Below are 17,502 nucleotides of genomic sequence, written 5' to 3' on the forward strand. Positions count from 1 at the left end.
TGCTTGGGAAATCCTGGACTAAGTGATAATTTTTTTGCTTCATCTATAAATTTAAAAAGATTGTTATTCGATAAAACTCCTTTGATCTAGTGACTTTTTTTTTGTGTTTTGCAAATACCACAAATGAAAGCGGTCATGTCAGTAGAAACATTGTTTCTTTTGTTTTAAATATAGAATAGGTACTGAATTTTAAGTGGAGAGAAGCAAAATCTTTTGTGTTTTAAGTTTACATCATTACACATGTTTAGAAAAAGTAAAACTAGTCAGGAAACCGAAATACGAAATGTGTTTTTCAATGTTAAAAGTCCAAAAGTAGTTTCACTAATTTAAAAATTTAGAGATGTAGATTTAGGCTCTAGATCTAGCTGCTCTTTCTTTGTTGGAAGTAAGTATATGAACTTAATTTACAAAAACTACAATGTAATTTATAATTTACACTTTCAATTTTTTTTTAAAACCCTGCGCTAGTGCGCTAGTGAGAATCTCCTCACTCCTCAGTAATCTGGGGCAACTGGGCTAATCATCAAGGATTCAAGATAGGCCTCTCGGGCCTCTCCTCTCCTCAGTCTTCTTTCAAATTTACTACTTTCAAACTTTGTTTAGATTAGATTAGACTTTAGTTAGAGTTTTTATAGGCCTACCAGTTATTAATAGTAGACAATTGGGGCCTACATTTTACATAACTGATTAAAGTGATTAGGCCTAGTATTTGAAGAAAATAAAAAGGAACTGTAAATAGTAAATACTAAATAGGCGGAGTCTAACAAACTCTAGAGTCTAGGCTAAGGCCTATCTAATAACTATAATTTGTCATAAATTTTTAACAATTTTTCTCATAAAGTTAAAAATGCTTTATTTTTTAAAATGTTCTGGGATCATCCATGAACATCATCACATTCTATGCGAGGAGTGGGGCTTGGACTTTAGTAAAGGGGGGAGGAAGTTTCAGAAAGTGTTAAAACACTAAGCCCAATGTCTTACATCATTTGTAAGAATATGTTAAATTAAAATTGATTTTATCTGCCTACATTATACATCAAGCTCACTTAGTTTTAGTTTAACATGTTTGTTTAATTTCAGGTACCCAGTATTACATTTGCATCTTTCAAGAGAATTTCTTTTTAAATGACATAACTAAAATTTCAAAGCGAGCTCGGAACAATTTTTAAAAATTTTTTAATAATGTCTTGCCTGTTGCCAAGATTGTTTGTCTCCTCATCAAAACTTCAAGGTGTATTATCAAAACATAAATTGAAAACCATTGTATCCTGTGACCACTTCTTACTTCAACAATTTCAATGTGGCAGTAATGTACACTACCGAGGTTACATGGGATTTTCTCTGGGAGATACCAATGTTAGTAAAGCTGTGTCTGATGCAGAAAAAATTGTTGGCTACCCCACATCATTCCTCAGTCTCCGGTGCCTGCTTTCTGATGAGCTGTCCAACATTGCTTTGCATATGAGGAAACTGGTGGGCACTAAACACCCACTTCTTAAGACAGCGAGGTAATTATTTTAGGAAATTAATGGGATGGTGTTGTTGAACAGTCAAGTTTTATTACAGAAATCTCTAGTTAAATTATTGGTTCAGTATGATGCCAGGTTTTTACTGATATTTTATTCTGACACATTGTACACTTCTGTACACACATAAATATTTAACCTAATACTAGAACAGTGAGATAAATTATTGTGTAATATGCTAGGACAACCAGAACTTCTTTCTCTAAACAATGGTAATAAACCCTGCACCCATAGGTCAATCAAGCACCCATGGCTGGGCATCGTACTGAACATGCTATTCCTTCAAATGTCATACTCACAGTCATAAAAGTCCCATTTGTCTAGATGGAAAGGGCACTTTACTTGAAGTGATGAAGTCATGCTTGTTAATACCTTTAATTGACTACTGTATTAAATACAGACACATTTAAAAATTCTAAGTTACACATCAAACTTAAAGAGATCAACATAGACTGATATATGTGTTTATATATAAGCTAATAACTTCTAAATAATACAAAACACCATTTTTAAAATACGAGATGATTTTCTATGCCTAGATATAACAGCATACCTTGTATTTTCTAGAGGAATGGTGTTTGATGGTAAAAACAATTTACAGCTACGTGGATTGTTGATAATGTTAATTTCAAAAGCTGCTGGTCCTAACCCAAGTGCCTTACACACAGAACATGAAATGATTAGTGGGGTCTATCCCAGGTAACAGTTTTCATAGAAATAGGGTATTAGTTTTTTCATACCGAAATATATCTATTTAAATTACGGTAATAAATTTCTGCTGTGTACTTATGTTTTTCCATACCTAGTCTTGATTTAAATATAGAGCTAGTAACACTTCTTAGACTTAAAATATAGTAATACTTATAATTTTTTTCTTTTTTACAAAGTTTTATTTTGAGCTCTAGTCACAAAAGTACCCATAGTCCCTGATAAGATTCTTTAAAAAGCTCTATAATTCCTTTAATTACCAAAAGTATTAGTATTACTGTTGTTGTTTCATACTGACAATTTTCTTTAACAGTCAGCGTTCCTTGGCTGAAATTACAGAGGTTATCTACACAGCAAACCTGATACACAAAGGTGTGGTCAACCTGAACGAGCTGTTACCAGATGATGGTCCTTTTGCTGACATGGAGTTTGGCAACAAAATGGCAGTGTTAAGTGGGGACTACCTTCTTGCTTCAGCCTGCTCAGGCTTGGCTAAATTAGGATTTCCCATTGTAAGTCTGATGTTTTTATTAGTAAGTAAAGTAAATAAAGTTTCCTTTTCAAACCTGGCGGTCTATAGGGTAAGTGAAGTAGAGTTCACTTGTTTCTGTGACCTCTGCATATGAAGAGATTGTGTGGTCAGCATCATGCCCAGCAGCCTTTACTTTCACTTTCACTTACGTGAGTTAGGTACTCATCAGAGTTGGGTGGACACAGGGACGGTCTACTGACTTGAACCTGGATTCGAACTCGAGACTTACGGTTTAGCAGTCCAGCTCTCTACCGCTAGACCACTCCATCCCTTGCTTCATCACTCTTGTTGTTTCCCTAGAAAATTATCCCTGGAAATTATGTACTAAAAGTTAAAGAGGAAAAAATTAATCTACAAGTTTGTTATTCACCCCATTTCACTTACTGCTTAAAAATGTATTATTTCCCTCATTACAATACCACTTACAAGTTAGCTTTCTTCACATGCACTGTTTAGAAATTATTTTGAGTAGCCATCACTTTTTAAAAACTGTTTCAAAATATTATATCTGTACTAAAAGTTGTCATAAAAATGCAATTGATCAAATTATTAATACAGAAGTTATTGTAAATTATGTCTAACTGTTAGCTTTTTTTCAGCTAAGAATAGGATTGCATTTTTAAAAATTAGCTTTTTTATAAAACAGAAAAACACTGGTTATTGTAACAGTTCCAGCAATTATTGTAATAGTTACAGCTACCTTTTTCTTTACTTAAAACGTGTATACTTTGAACACTAAGCGTTTGATTACTTTGGCAGGTGGTAGAAAAAGTTGCCAGCTGTATAGCAGACATGATGTCAGCAGAGTTCACAGAGTACACAGATTCCAATGGTAAACCAAACATGCCAAAAAGCTGCCTGGGCTTCTCTGATTGGTTGATACAGACCCACTTGTCATTAGGAAGTCTCCTGGCTAAGAGTTGTCAATCTGCCATGATCCTGGCTGGCCATTCGAAGAGTTTTGAGGACAGCGCTTATGCATTTGGGGAAAATACTATTTATGCTCAACAGGTAGTGGCTTAAGAGAAACTTTTTTTAGGATATAAATCATTGTTATGTTTGATTGAGGGTTGAAGATTTAAGAGACATGTATTCACTTGTTCTGTCTTGAGATTAGCTTTTAAAACAAAATAAAAATAAGAAAATAAATATAGACCTTTTCTCCTCTTTACAACTAACACACTTGACATCATTCATCATGTTCCTAGACAATGGAAAATTGGTAAATGTTATTTCCCCACAGACTGTATTATTAATGATACTTACTCCCTACACTAAATTTTTACCATCTAATCTTTTATGTGCTTTTCGAGTAAAATAAAAATTCTGTCAATAAGAAAACTTGTAAAAGTGTTGCTTGATAAACTTGCAACATAATTATAGCTGTTTTTTAATTTTTAATTAATCAATTACAAGCGATTTCATCTTTCTGATATAATTTTGCCGTCATAAGAAATGCTTATTCATATTAATAATGTATCTTATATCAGGAGTTTGTTCACAGGCAAAATTAAAAAAACAAGCAAAACATATTTTTAAATAGTATTTTTCATGTCTAGTTAATTTTATACAACATTTTCAATATGACTCAACTTTCAATCAAAACTGATACTTGACTGTTACTACTTTTCACATGACCCAACATCATTCTCTAGTCTCAGGTGCCTGCTTTCTGATGAGCTGTCTCACATTGCATATTATTTGACAAGTGCTACTAATCCTCCACACAAGTGCTACTGTCCCCAACACAACTAGTGCTACTGATCCCCCACACAAGTGCTACTGATCCTCCACACAAGTGCTACTGATCCCCCACACAAGTGCTACTGATCCCCCACACAAGTGCTACTGATCCCCCCCACAACAAGTGCTACTGATCCCCCACACAAGTGCTACTGATCCCCCCCACAACAAGTGCTACTGATCCCCCACACAAGTGCTTCTGATCCCCCACACAAGTTCTACTTATCCCCCACACAAGTGCTACTGATCCCCCCCACAACAAGTGCTACTGATCCCCCACACAAGTGCTACTGATCCCCCACACAAGTGCTTCTGATCCCCCACACAAGTTCTACTTATCCCCCACACAAGTGCTACTGATCCCCCACACAAGTTCTGCTTATCCCCCACACAAGTGCTACTGACCCCCACACAAGTGCTACTGATTCCCCACACAAGTGCTACTGACCCCCCCACACAACAAGTGTTACTGATCCCCCACACAACAAGTGCTACTGATCCCCCCCACACAAATGCTACTGATCCCCCACACAACAAATGCTACTGATCCCCCCACACAAGTGTTACTGATCCCCCACACAACAAGTGCTACTGATCCCCCACACAACAAGCGCTACTGATCCCCCACACAACTTTTTCAGATGTCCAAGGACATTGTATCCATCACCCAAAAGGATGAGCTGTCAAACTTCTCCCTGACCTCAGCACCTGTTTTCTTATACAAGGAGATAGCGCCAGCACAAGACTTTACACACCTGGAAACTCTATGGCATGGGGGCGCAGCTAATTATAAAATGGTTTGTTTCATTACCACAACTAGCTTTATATGGCATGGGGGCGCAGCTAATTATAAAATGGTTTGTTTCATTACAATAACAAGCTTTATGTGGGGGTGGGGGCAGCTAATTATAAAATGGTTTGTTTCATTACCACAACTAGCTTTTTATGGCATGGGGGCGCTGCTAATTATAAAATGGTTTGCTTCATTACCACAACTAGCTTTTTATGGCATGGGGGCGCTGCTAATTATAAAATGGTTTGCTTCATTACCACAACTAGCTTTTTATGGCATGGGGGCGCAGCTAATTATAAAATGGTTTGTTTCATTACCACAACTAGCTTTATATGGCATGGGGGCGCTGCTAATTATAAAATGGTTTGTTTCATTACCACAACTAGCTTTTTATGGCATGGGGGCGCAGCTAATTATAAAATGGTTTGTTTCATTACCACAACTAGCTTTATATGGCATGGGGGCGCTGCTAATTATAAAATGGTTTGTTTCATTACCACAACTAGCTTTTTATGGCATGGGGGCGCTGCTAATTATAAAATGGTTTGTTTCATTACCACAACTAGCTTTTTATGGCATGGGGGCGCTGCTAATTATAAAATGGTTTGTTTCATTACCACAACTAGCTTTTTATGGCATGGGGGCGCTGCTAATTATAAAATGGTTTGTTTCATTACCACAACTAGCTTTTTATGGCATGGGGGCGCTGCTAATTATAAAATGGTTTGTTTCATTACCACAACTAGCTTTTTATGGCATGGGGGCGCTGCTAATTATAAAATGGTTTGTTTCATTACCACAACTAGCTTTTTATGGCATGGGGGCGCTGCTAATTATAAAATGGTTTGTTTCATTACCACAACTAGCTTTTTATGGCATGGGGGCGCTGCTAATTGTAAAATGGTTTGTTTCATTACAATAACAAGCTTTATGTGGGGGTGGGGGCAGCTAATTATAAAATGGTTTGTTTCATTACCACAACTAGCTTTTTATGGCATGGGGGCAGCTAATTATAACATGGTTTGCTTCATTACAACAACTAGCTTTTTATGGCATGGGGGCAGCTAATTATAAAATGGTTTGTTTCATTACCACAACTAGCTTTTTATGGCATGGGGGCAGCTAATTATAACATGGTTTGCTTCATTACAACAACTAGCTTTTTATGGCATGGGGGCGCTGCTAATTATAAAATGGTTTGTTTCATTACCACAACTAGCTTTTTATGGCATGGGGGCGCTGCTAATTATAAAATGGTTTGTTTCATTACAATAACAAGCTTTATGTGGGGGTGGGGGCAGCTAATTATAAAATGGTTTGTTTCATTACCACAACTAGCTTTTTATGGCATGGGGGCAGCTAATTATAACATGGTTTGCTTCATTACAACAACAAGCTTTTTATGGCATGGGGGCGCAGCTAATTATAACATGGTTTGTTTCATTACCACAACTAGCTTTTTATGACATGGGGGCGCAGCTAATTATAAAATGGTTTGTTCCATTACCACAACTAGCTTTTTATGACATGGGGCGCAGCTAATTATAAAATGGTTTGTTCCATTACCACAACTAGCTTTTTATGGCATGGGGGCGCTGCTAATTATAAAATGGTTTGTTTCATTACAATAACAAGCTTTATGTGGGGGTGGGGGCAGCTAATTATAAAATGGTTTGTTCCATTACCACAACTAGCTTTTTATGGCATGGGGGCGCAGCTAATTATAAAATGGTTTGTTCCATTACCACAACTAGCTTTTTATGGCATGGGGGCGCAGCTAATTATAAAATGGTTTGTTCCATTACCACAACTAGCTTTTTATGGCATGGGGGCGCTGCTAATTATAAAATGGTTTGTTCCATTACCACAACTAGCTTTTTATGGCATGGGGGCGCAGCTAATTATAAAATGGTTTGTTCCATTACCACAACTAGCTTTTTATGGCATGGGGGCGCAGCTAATTATAAAATGGTTTGTTCCATTACCACAACTAGCTTTATGTGGCACAGTAGGGGTGGTGGCAGCTAATTATATAATGGTTAGTTTCATTTAACTAGCTGTATATGGCACAGGGGGGGGGGGGGGGGCAGCTAATTATATAATGGTTTGTTTCATTACCATGACTAACTTTAAATGGGATGGGGAGGGGGGGGGGTTCGGCTAATTATAAAATTGTTTATTTCATTACCACTGCTAGCTTTAAATAGCATGGTGGGGGGGGGGGGGGGGCAATTCATTACCACAGCAAGCTGTATATGGCACAGGAGAGGGGGCAGCTAATTATAAAATGATTTTTTTCATTACCATGACTAACTTTATCCTAAACACACAAAATAACAATGAAAATCTTAAGCTTGAAATATTTTTTCTATTTATTTGATATACAAGATTTTGATATATCTTAAACTTGTTTTTTGTTTGATCTTTGGCAGATCACAACCATATTATTAAAAAGTGGGGTGGTAGACCAGTGTATAGAGCGCTGCCAGCAGTACAGAGCTCAAGCTATTGCTGCCTTAGACTGTTTCCAGCACTCGGATGCCAAGTCAGCCCTCATCAATGTGGTCAATGCTGTCAGCAGCCTTAGATAACATCCTCAGGCCATTGTTCCTGCTTAGTGGTGATAAGTAAACAATTGTATTTTAGTTGTTAATTAGTTGAATGTAAGATAGGGAGGTTATCTGAATTGTTTTAAAGTGCAAATTTGAGGCTCTTTTGTTTTTCTTTGGATGGATTTTGAAAAATCACAATCAGACTTGTTTTTTCGACTAGTTTACTGCTGTGCTCAATGTTTTGATATTAGAAAAAAGAAGGTATATTTTTATGTACTAAAATTGTAATATAAATTAACTAACTTAAGAGTAGAAGTTTTCTGCTTAGGAAAATACTTTTTTTTAAATAAAATTTTTAGATTGTATTATGTTCAGGATTGCAAGGATGTTTAATTTTTCTGAATAATTTTATTGTATTTTAAACCTATTGAAATCAAACTCTTTTCTTGTGCTGCAGTTAACTTTTTGCCATAACATAAGACTATGATTGAACTAGGTTTAGCAAAGGACTATGTCCTTTTTTTTCTGGTGCTAGTGTCTTTCCTTGTCATATGTGGGTGGTTAAAATACCGGGTGATATCTTACAATACAGTGATACGTTGAGAAGCTGGGAAAGACTGTTAAAGTATGGTGGATGTGCTGGTAGAGGTTGGTGGATGTGCTGGTAGAGGTTGGTGGATGTGCTGGTAGTTTGGTGGATGTGCTGGTAATTTGGTGGATGTGCTCATAAAGTTTAGTGGATGTGCTGGTAGAGGTTGGTGGATGTGCTGGTAGAGGTTGGTGGATGTGCTGGTAGAGGTTGGTGGATGTGCTGGTAGTTTGGTGGATGTGCTGGTAATTTGGTGGATGTGCTGGTAATTTGGTGGATGTGTTGGTAATTTGGTGGATGTGCTCATAAAGTTTAGTGGATGTGCTGGTAGAGGTTGGTGGATGTGCTGGTAGTTTGGTGGATGTGCTGGTAATTTGGTGGATGTGTTGGTAATTTGGTGGATGTGCTCATAAAGTTTAGTGGATGTGCTGGTAGAGGTTGGTGGATGTGCTGGTAGAGGTTGGTGGATGTGCTGGTAGAGGTTGGTGGATGTGCTGGTAGTTTGGTGAATGTGCTGGTAATTTGGTGGATGTGCTGGTAATTTGGTGGATGTGTTGGTAATTTGGTGGATGTGCTCATAAAGTTTAGTGGATGTGCTGGTAATTTGGTGGATGTGCTGGTAATTTGGTGGATGTGCTGGTAATTTGGTGGATGTGCTGGTAGAGGTTGGTGGATGTGCTGGTAGAGTTAGGTGGATGTGCTGGTAGAGTTTGGTGGATGTGCTGGTAGAGGTTGGTGGATGTGCTGGTAGAGTTAGGTGGATGTGCTGGTAGTTTGGTGGATGTGCTGGTAATTTGGTGGATGTGTTGGTAATTTGGTGGATGTGCTGGTAATTTGGTGGATGTGCTAGTAGAGTTTGGTGGATGTGCTGGTAATTTGGTGGATGTGTTGGTAATTTGGTGGATGTGCTGGTAATTTGGTGGATGTGCTGGTAATTTGGTGGATGTGCTGGTAGAGTTAGGTGGATGTGTTGGTAGAGTTAGGTGGATGTGTTGGTAATTTGGTGGATGTGCTGGTAATTTGGTGGATGTGCTGGTAGAATTTGGTGGATGTGCTAGTAGAGTTTGGTGGATGTGCTGGTAGTTTGGTGGATGTGCTGGTAGTTTGGTGGATGTGCTGGTAGAGTTTGGTGGATGTGCTGGTAGAATTTGGTGGATGTGCTAGTAGAGTTTGGTGGATGTGCTGGTAGAGTTAGGTGGATGTGCTGGTAGAGTTTGGTGGATGTGCTGGTAATTTGGTGGATGTGCTGGTAATTTGGTGGATGTGTTGGTAATTTGGTGGATGTGCTGGTAGAGTTAGGTGGATGTGTTGGTAGAGTTAGGTGGATGTGTTGGTAATTTGGTGGATGTGCTGGTAATTTGGTGGATGTGCTAGTAGAGTTTGGTGGATGTGCTGGTAGTTTGGTGGATGTGCTGGTAGAATTTGGTGGATGTGCTAGTAGAGTTTGGTGGATGTGCTGGTAGAGTTAGGTGGATGTGCTGGTAGAGTTTGGTGGATGTGCTGGTAGAGTTTGGTGGATGTGCTGGTAAAGTTTGGTGGATGTGCTGGTAATTTGGTGGATGTGCTGGTAATTTGGTGGATGTGCTAGTAGAGTTTGGTGGATGTGCTGGTAATTTGGTGGATGTGCTGGTAGTTTGGTGGATGTGCTGGTAGAATTTGGTGGATGTGCTAGTAGAGTTTGGTGGATGTGCTGGTAGAGTTGGGTGGATGTGCTGGTAGAGTTGGGTGGATGTGCTGGTAGAGTTTGTTGATCAGCTGGGAGTTGGTGGATGTGCTGTAATTTGGTGGATGTGCTGGCAGAATATTTCAAGTATTTATACAAAAATGACACTGCTTTTATCAGAAGCTTGTGTTTTGTATAGCCTGGATTAAAGGTTTTAGTAATGAGGTCATACACACTACCAGGGTTGACAACAGAGTTTAAATTTAATGGGTTCGTTCCCCTTTTTCAATCTGATCTCCCTTTATTCTGCTACAAATTTACTTTTGGCTATTGGTGTTTTAAATAAAGTTAAACCTCACGATTTCATCAATTATCAATATGCCTATTGTTATTTGTAGTAGATTAGATTTTATGTGTATGAAATAATCATTTTAAAAACTAATACATTTAATGTGTTATTTTGTTTTCATAAGTATAGAATAACCAGCATGGATGTGTTTGCTGAAGGCTTAAACAAAAATGAATTCTATAATTTGTAAATAATTAAAAGAAATTGCTTTAAGCAATGTTGTTGTGTTCTTTAATTAGTCTTTAGAAACGTTCAGGAAATAACATTTCAGACGGATGCCAAGCTCAACAAATATAACATCTGTCTGGTTAAACAACACCTTGTTTATCACCAAGCTATCATTGACTGGTTCTGTCCATCAAGACGGACCTTGATCAAGTTTCCCTAACCTACAAATGATTCTGACAGTGTCATTCAAATAAGGGGGATGGGAAGAGGAAGAGAGAGAAAAAAAGGGGAGCGAACTACGTCTCGAGTTGGGGAAAAAAAAGCCTCGCAAATATTTCGAGTGTGCCCAGCTGGCGATTAAGATCAATAACTCGCCCTCGATTGTCCCGGTGCACGGCCCGCGACACGCACCAGCCTCGCTAGACGAGTTAACCTCCGGCAGGGGCGGCCACTGTGTCAGGTGGAGCAACACATGTTCCAAGCGCATTAATACGAGAAACGAATTGGATCTAGTCGTTGGATACACAAACAGGCCATATATATATATATACTAGCCGTCCCGGCCAGGCCCTGCTCTGGCTTCTGTGAAAAACCTTCCTGTTAAAGACCATTACCTGTGTGTTTAGTAATCATCATAAACCCGGCATTGCCCACCCAAACCACAACCAACCAAAACCAAAACAACAAAACGCAAACATAACGCTAACACAATTACAAATACAAACGAAAACAAAAACCTAACAACAAACCCAACCACAACCACAAACACCAATACAAACACAAAGAAAAAACAAACAAAAAAGCAAACGAAAACAAAAACCTAACAACAAACCCAACCACAAACACCAATACCAACAAAAAAAAAAAAAAAAACAACGAAAAAGCAAACGAAAACAAACCAAATTCAAACGCAAAACCAACCAAAAACACAAATACAAACCCAAAAAAAAAAAACACAAACAAAAACGAAAAAAGAAAGAACAAAAACGAACCAAATCAAAACGCAACCACTAACGCAAACCCACCTAAACACAAAGAAAACACTAACGCGAACATAAACGCCCGGGGCGGAATCACCTGTTTTAGCTTAAGGAACGACTATAGTACCCCAACTTATTCATAGTCTTTTGCACTCACTTAAACGAACGCGCCTGTTTCAATTTGATGAACAATTTTAATACTCCAAGCTTATCCGTAAAATACCTACAACATTTGCATTTGGTCAATCCCCGCTAATTATGTAATTATTTTTTTTCCCAACACCAAAACAAAGTAATTAAAAAGTAAATTATTTTCACGGAATGCAATGGGTTTATAAAGGGAAGTAATTGTGTTTTTCCTAATTTATCAAAGGGAAGTAAGTGCTATAGGACTAAATAAAGACATAATTAGAATTTTTGTAAAAGATGATATTTTTTTTAAAACTTGTGTTTAATGAACATGTCGACAATTATTACTGTAATTTGAAAAATGAAAATTATTTCCCAACACTTTCAATAGTAATTTTTTAGCTCATAAATTTAGACAAATGCGCACGATAATTTTCTAACACTTAAATTCGTACAATTCCAACGATATACAAATGCATTACATACAGAACTGAGCTTTATATATTAGATATATATATATATATATATATATATATATATATATATATATATATATATATATATATATATATATATATATATATATATATATATATATAGTGAGAGAGATGAGGCATATATATAAGCCTATATATCTGTATATATATGCCTCTCTCTCTATATATACGTATATGGTGAACCATTGGTATATATTGGCATATGAATGTATGTATGTATATATAGACATGTATGTATATATATATATGTATATTATATACATATATATATAAGTATGGAAGAATATACAAATGATGTGTGTATTGTTTTTGTCAGTTTTAATAGTGACGAATTCTAACACAGATCAACACAAACAGCTAGGCTAATGTCAGGGATGTGATTTTTCCGAATTTTAGCGGAAATCCGATTTTTCCGTTTCAGTTGCGATTTTCCTCCGCTGATTTAATTTTCGCCGAATTTTTCCGCCGAGTTCCAATTTTTGTCGATTTTTACGAAGTTTTAAAAATTCGGAAAAAAAAACCGGAAATGTCTTCTACGGAAAGAGCCGACTTGCTCATTCCACTTATTCGTATTTAAATCGACAATTACTGTACTTAAGTCAAACGGACACTCGAATATGCGCATTTCTTTTTGATTGGTCGATTGCGCTAGGTCTGACGATACTAGATCAAGATTAAATGTAGATTAAGAATAAGATGCGGAATTTTCAAAGCACACTTTTTAAGTCCAAATTCTCCGCTGATATTTTCAGTTAACTATTTATCCACTACACGGGAAAAGGTAATCTAAAATAATGCAGTTATTCAAATGAAACTTACATCTCTTAAGCCTGCTAATCTAGCTATCGATATAGCCTAATTTACTTATCGGTATTTTAACCCGCCTAAATCTAGAGTTTCTCTCTGATTGGTTTTATTTCGCAATCTCAAATTAATATTGAAATTCTTGCTAAAGGTGACTACGAGGACTAGACTAACCCGCCCCACCTCGTAGCAACGGTGGCTCTTGTGACCTCACCTTGACCCCAAGCACGTGTTCGGTACTGCTGGTGGAAAAAAAATGACGTCACAGTCAATTTCAAATAGCTGTTTCTGCAATTCGTATGCTTCGTAGGCCTACAGATTAAAACAAAATACTAAACTCAACGTGACTACGACCGTGTCTTGTTTGTGGAAGAAAAGATACGTTCAGACTGTTTTTAAATTTTTAATAAGGGGTCTTCCATTAATAACGTCACCCTGGTAAGATAGTGTAACGTCATATTTTTGTATTTTAAAAAAAGTAATGTTAGAAACAACTGCATTTTAGCCGCTATTAGAAAACTGTTGTAAAATATTGTAATAGAAATTGAATAAAATACCCTATGTTGATTGACCTCAGTCAATATTTTAGAAAAAATCGATGTTTTAAAAAAATTAAAATTAATTTCGGGGAGGGGGGAGCATTTGTTGGCTGAGGTGTGACGTCATTATGGGGTTGGGTGTGTCTGGCTTTTGTAGGAGAGAGGGGAGGTAAATATCGTAAAAAAAAAAACGTGGATGACCCCTAACAATTTACAGCTATTCCAAAATACATAAATATCGATGTGGCTTGGCCATCATAATGATTAACTTTGGTTCACACGTCAGACCCTTTCTAATTTTAGCTAACCTGGTCCATTGCATTTTTGCATCATATGAACCTAAAACTCAACTTGTAACTAATCTTAATCTAGGATCTTTACAGTTGAAGACAAATATTTTTACCAATCCAATCTTTAAAAGAATATAAGGCATTAGGCCCCCTATTTAAAAATTGAAAACATGAGTACATCTAGAATGTACACTAGATTAGTACATTTTAAATTAGCTGAATGGTAAAATAAAACTTAAATGCTACTTTTGTTACATTGTAATTTTTAAAAAGTTGTTTATAAGGTAAACATTAAATTGCAATTAGACAAGACTTTCAATGTTATTTTAGAGTAACATAAACTTCTTGTATTTAAAATATTAACTTCATTAAACAATTAATTAGTACAGTTACAGTATGAAGCTGCTTAACTGCGGTATGAAGCTGATTAACTGCGATAAAAAGTAGATAAACATATTGAGATATTATCCGAAGAAAATTTCCTAATTTTTTTTCCTGGTCTGGTCACATCCCTGTAATGTACTAATAAATGAAGCTCCATATTCGTGTTGTTCTACTCTCCAGTTTGTCCAGATGTCTCCCGCATGTTGGTCTAAACCCCCCCCCCCCCTCCCCCAGTTGAGTTCTCTGCGCGTGCTGGTGTTGATTGAGACCAAAACGTTCAAGGCCGTCTGCTTAAAACTGGCACTTACCATGTGGGCCCCCACCGGGTGAGTGTGGGGGGGGGGAGGGGGAGGGAGGGGTCTTCGTAATGATCTAATAAATATCGCCGTGTTTCCGTGTCGTTTTGACTTTTATTTTAACTTGCCCTTAATGAACGGTTGTGGTTGGTTCAAAATCTCCAAGATGTAAACGTTAGTAAAATAGAGATGTTTCTATATCCCGCCCCTCGTAATGTAACACGTCATCACAAAACACCATCCCCAACCCCTAAACTAAAATATAGTCACGATGCCACCCCCCTCCCCACACAATTAAACAAACAAAAAAATAACCTAATCCTAACACAATTTTTATTATTTGAAAGTCATTTTTCTTTCACAACCCCCCCCCCTCCCTATGGTCATGACGTCATAAACCGACGACCCATTCGGCGACACTACCCCGTTATAACACCCCCCTTCGTATATATTGTATTAACTATCATTAGAAGCGCTGAAAAAGCCTTCACCTACGAGGCTATATTTTCATGATGTCACCGCTTTTAATACTGATAATGAGCTAAAGCCACAGACCGGACCAGGCTAATTAGCCGTCATTAAAGCGCGTGTAATTAATGCCTTCAAGGGTGTATTTCCTGAAGTGTCGTCGGTTTAAACTGCAATCTACTTCATCCAACCGTCTACGTTAGTTTAAAAATGTTTTCTGTCAGTTTAAACTGCAATCAACTTTATCCAACCGTCGACGCTAGTTTTAAAACGTCTGTCAGTTTAAACTGCAATCTACTTAACATATCAATTATATTCGCTTCAAAAGGATATTTTACCTAGACCGTATTTGTTTTAAAGATGCGTTTCTTTGAGCAGGGGTGAACTAGCTGTGCTCAGAGGCCCAGGGAATTTTTAAAGGGACCCCAACGCTTTTTTTTCATAATCAAACAAAGTAAAGCCTGCATTTTACGCCTTGATATGAAGTTCCTGGGGGCCTACCGAGATTTTTTCCCCCTGGAGCCATCTGTCATTCAGGCAGTGATACAATGTCATCTGTCATACAGGCAATGTTACAATGTCATCTATCATACAGGCAGTGCTACAGTGCATCTGTATTATGAAGGCTGACACAAAAGATTATTTCAAAGTAAACAGCGTTTCTTTAAGTCTTTTTTTCCGGGAGGGAGTGGGCACTTGCAGAGACGTAGCGAGGGGGGGGGGGGTACATTTGTCCCCGGGCGCCGACCCTAGGGGTGCCAAAATATGTTGGAAAAAAAATTAAAAGCTCATTTTAGCTGCAGCTTTGCATTATAAATATTAAAAATATATGGGGGGGGGGCGCCAAATTGAAAGTTTGTCCCCGGGCGCCGGGAAGGGTCACTACGCCTCTGGGCATTTGAAACGTTCGAGAGGGGTGGACTACATTTTCCGAGTAAAAGTATAAATTAACTACTTAAATTCTCTTTTGTAATGAGGGGGGGGGAGTCGTGCTTCGTGGGTGCGTTTCCCCCTCCCTCCCCTGAAGAGATGCCTCAAAAAGAAACACTGGTCGCAGTCAAAGCTCCACAAGTCTAGCTCCCATACAGTCAGAAACACACTGACTTTCTGTACTCCACACTGAAGAGGCCACATTTGATCCACTTCTCACAGCTTCAAAGTTTGTTTACATCTCGCTTGCCCTGGGTTGCAGAGTATAATTATCTTCACTACTTCACAGTATGTATCTCTTCCAAGTCAAAATAAAATCTAGGTCTAGAAATTATTGACTTAAAAATACGAGACATTTTTTAAAAAATACTAAAATTCTACACACAGTGGCGTAGCTAGGAATTAGTCATGGGAGGGGTTCAAAAATTTTTCTAAATGTATACAATCCTATATATATATATATATATATATATATATATATATATATATATATATATATATATATATAATATAGGCTACATTTATAGGGGTGAGGGGTCCATGGGAGGGGTTATAATCCCCTAACCCCCCCCCCCCCCCTCTGCCTACGCCACTGTCTACACTCTACACTATAATTTAAGATTTACTCCCAAACCAGTTTAATAAAAAAAAATCCATTTGCCGCAGTAGTCATAAGTCGTAGAGCTACAACCGGAAGTTAAAGTGCCTGTCGGTTTTTTAAAAACATGCCCACGCACTCAGTAGGCCTACATGTCAAAGATATCACAAGTGACATTAGCATGTTTATTTGTCAAAGAGCCCCACCTTTAGAAAAACATAACCTGGGAGGAAGCATGGAGCCAGTAACTAGCCCAAATATCGGTCCACGGAACGTGCTGGTTTTACGTTTTTAAACTTTAAGTAACATTGTGCAGTTTACATACCAATTTATAATTTACAAACACTGGTTTTACTTTTAACTCAGCAAACGTTTTCAGCAAGTGAAAAAAACCAAATTGCATGAAAAAATAATTTAAAAAAAAAACTTCCTACAGACATCTGCTAATCCGTTGAATACAGTGACTACTATTTTCTTCACCTGTACACCACTCCCTCTACACACAAAAAAACGATCCCCCCCCCAGGAAAAATTCGTACACTCCTCTCCCCGTCACAAAACGTGTATACCACTCCCCACCCCCTTAACCACAAAATTCGAACACCCCTCAACATCACCATTACGAAAATTGTACGCCCCTCCACCCGCCATCCAACTCCCCACCACAAAACTCTTAACCCCCCCCCCCCCCATCCCCGACTACAAAAATCGAACAGCCCTTCACTCCAGCACAAAAATCGTTCACCCTCCCCTCACCACCACAAAACTCAAACACCCCTCTCCCCCCCCCCCCCCCCCACACACACTCACCTTTCCTCCACCTATGTCATACCTGTACTGGGATACAACAAAATTTGTTCACCTTCCCCTCCCCACCATAAAAACCCGTTCACACTTCCACACCACCACAAAACTCAAACACCCTCCCCCACACTACCCACACCTTTCCTCCACCTATGTCATA

The 17,502-nt window shown here is 38.0% G+C and overlaps 1 protein-coding gene across 1 annotated transcript; it reads left to right on the forward strand.

Moving 5' to 3' along the window:
* The first annotated feature begins 253 nt into the window (after positions 1–253).
* Positions 254–10,609, forward strand: LOC131929282 (all trans-polyprenyl-diphosphate synthase PDSS2-like). Its single transcript, XM_059285368.1, has 7 exons — positions 254–385; positions 1,081–1,508; positions 2,094–2,225; positions 2,548–2,746; positions 3,526–3,777; positions 5,151–5,306; positions 7,735–10,609. The coding sequence occupies exons 2-7, from the start codon at positions 1,183–1,185 to the stop codon at positions 7,891–7,893; spliced, it is 1,224 nt and encodes a 407-aa protein (XP_059141351.1). The 5' UTR covers positions 254–385; positions 1,081–1,182; the 3' UTR covers positions 7,894–10,609.
* Positions 10,610–17,502: the final 6,893 nt, after the last annotated feature.

Source organism: Physella acuta, unplaced genomic scaffold (genome assembly GCF_028476545.2).
Source record: "Physella acuta isolate Inbredline_101_S28 unplaced genomic scaffold, ASM2847654v3 ptg001604l, whole genome shotgun sequence".
Taxonomy (NCBI): domain Eukaryota; kingdom Metazoa; phylum Mollusca; class Gastropoda; family Physidae; genus Physella; species Physella acuta.

Bases quoted from the DNA above. Each gene is read 5' to 3' on its own strand.
- LOC131929282 (XM_059285368.1), top strand. From the start codon at position 1,183: ATGTCTTGCCTGTTGCCAAGATTGTTTGTCTCCTCATCAAAACTTCAA. The intron at 1,509-2,093 runs GTAATTATTTTA...TGTATTTTCTAG, and splicing joins CCACTTCTTAAGACAGCGAG to AGGAATGGTGTTTGATGGTA. The intron at 3,778-5,150 runs GTAGTGGCTTAA...CAACTTTTTCAG, and splicing joins ATACTATTTATGCTCAACAG to ATGTCCAAGGACATTGTATC.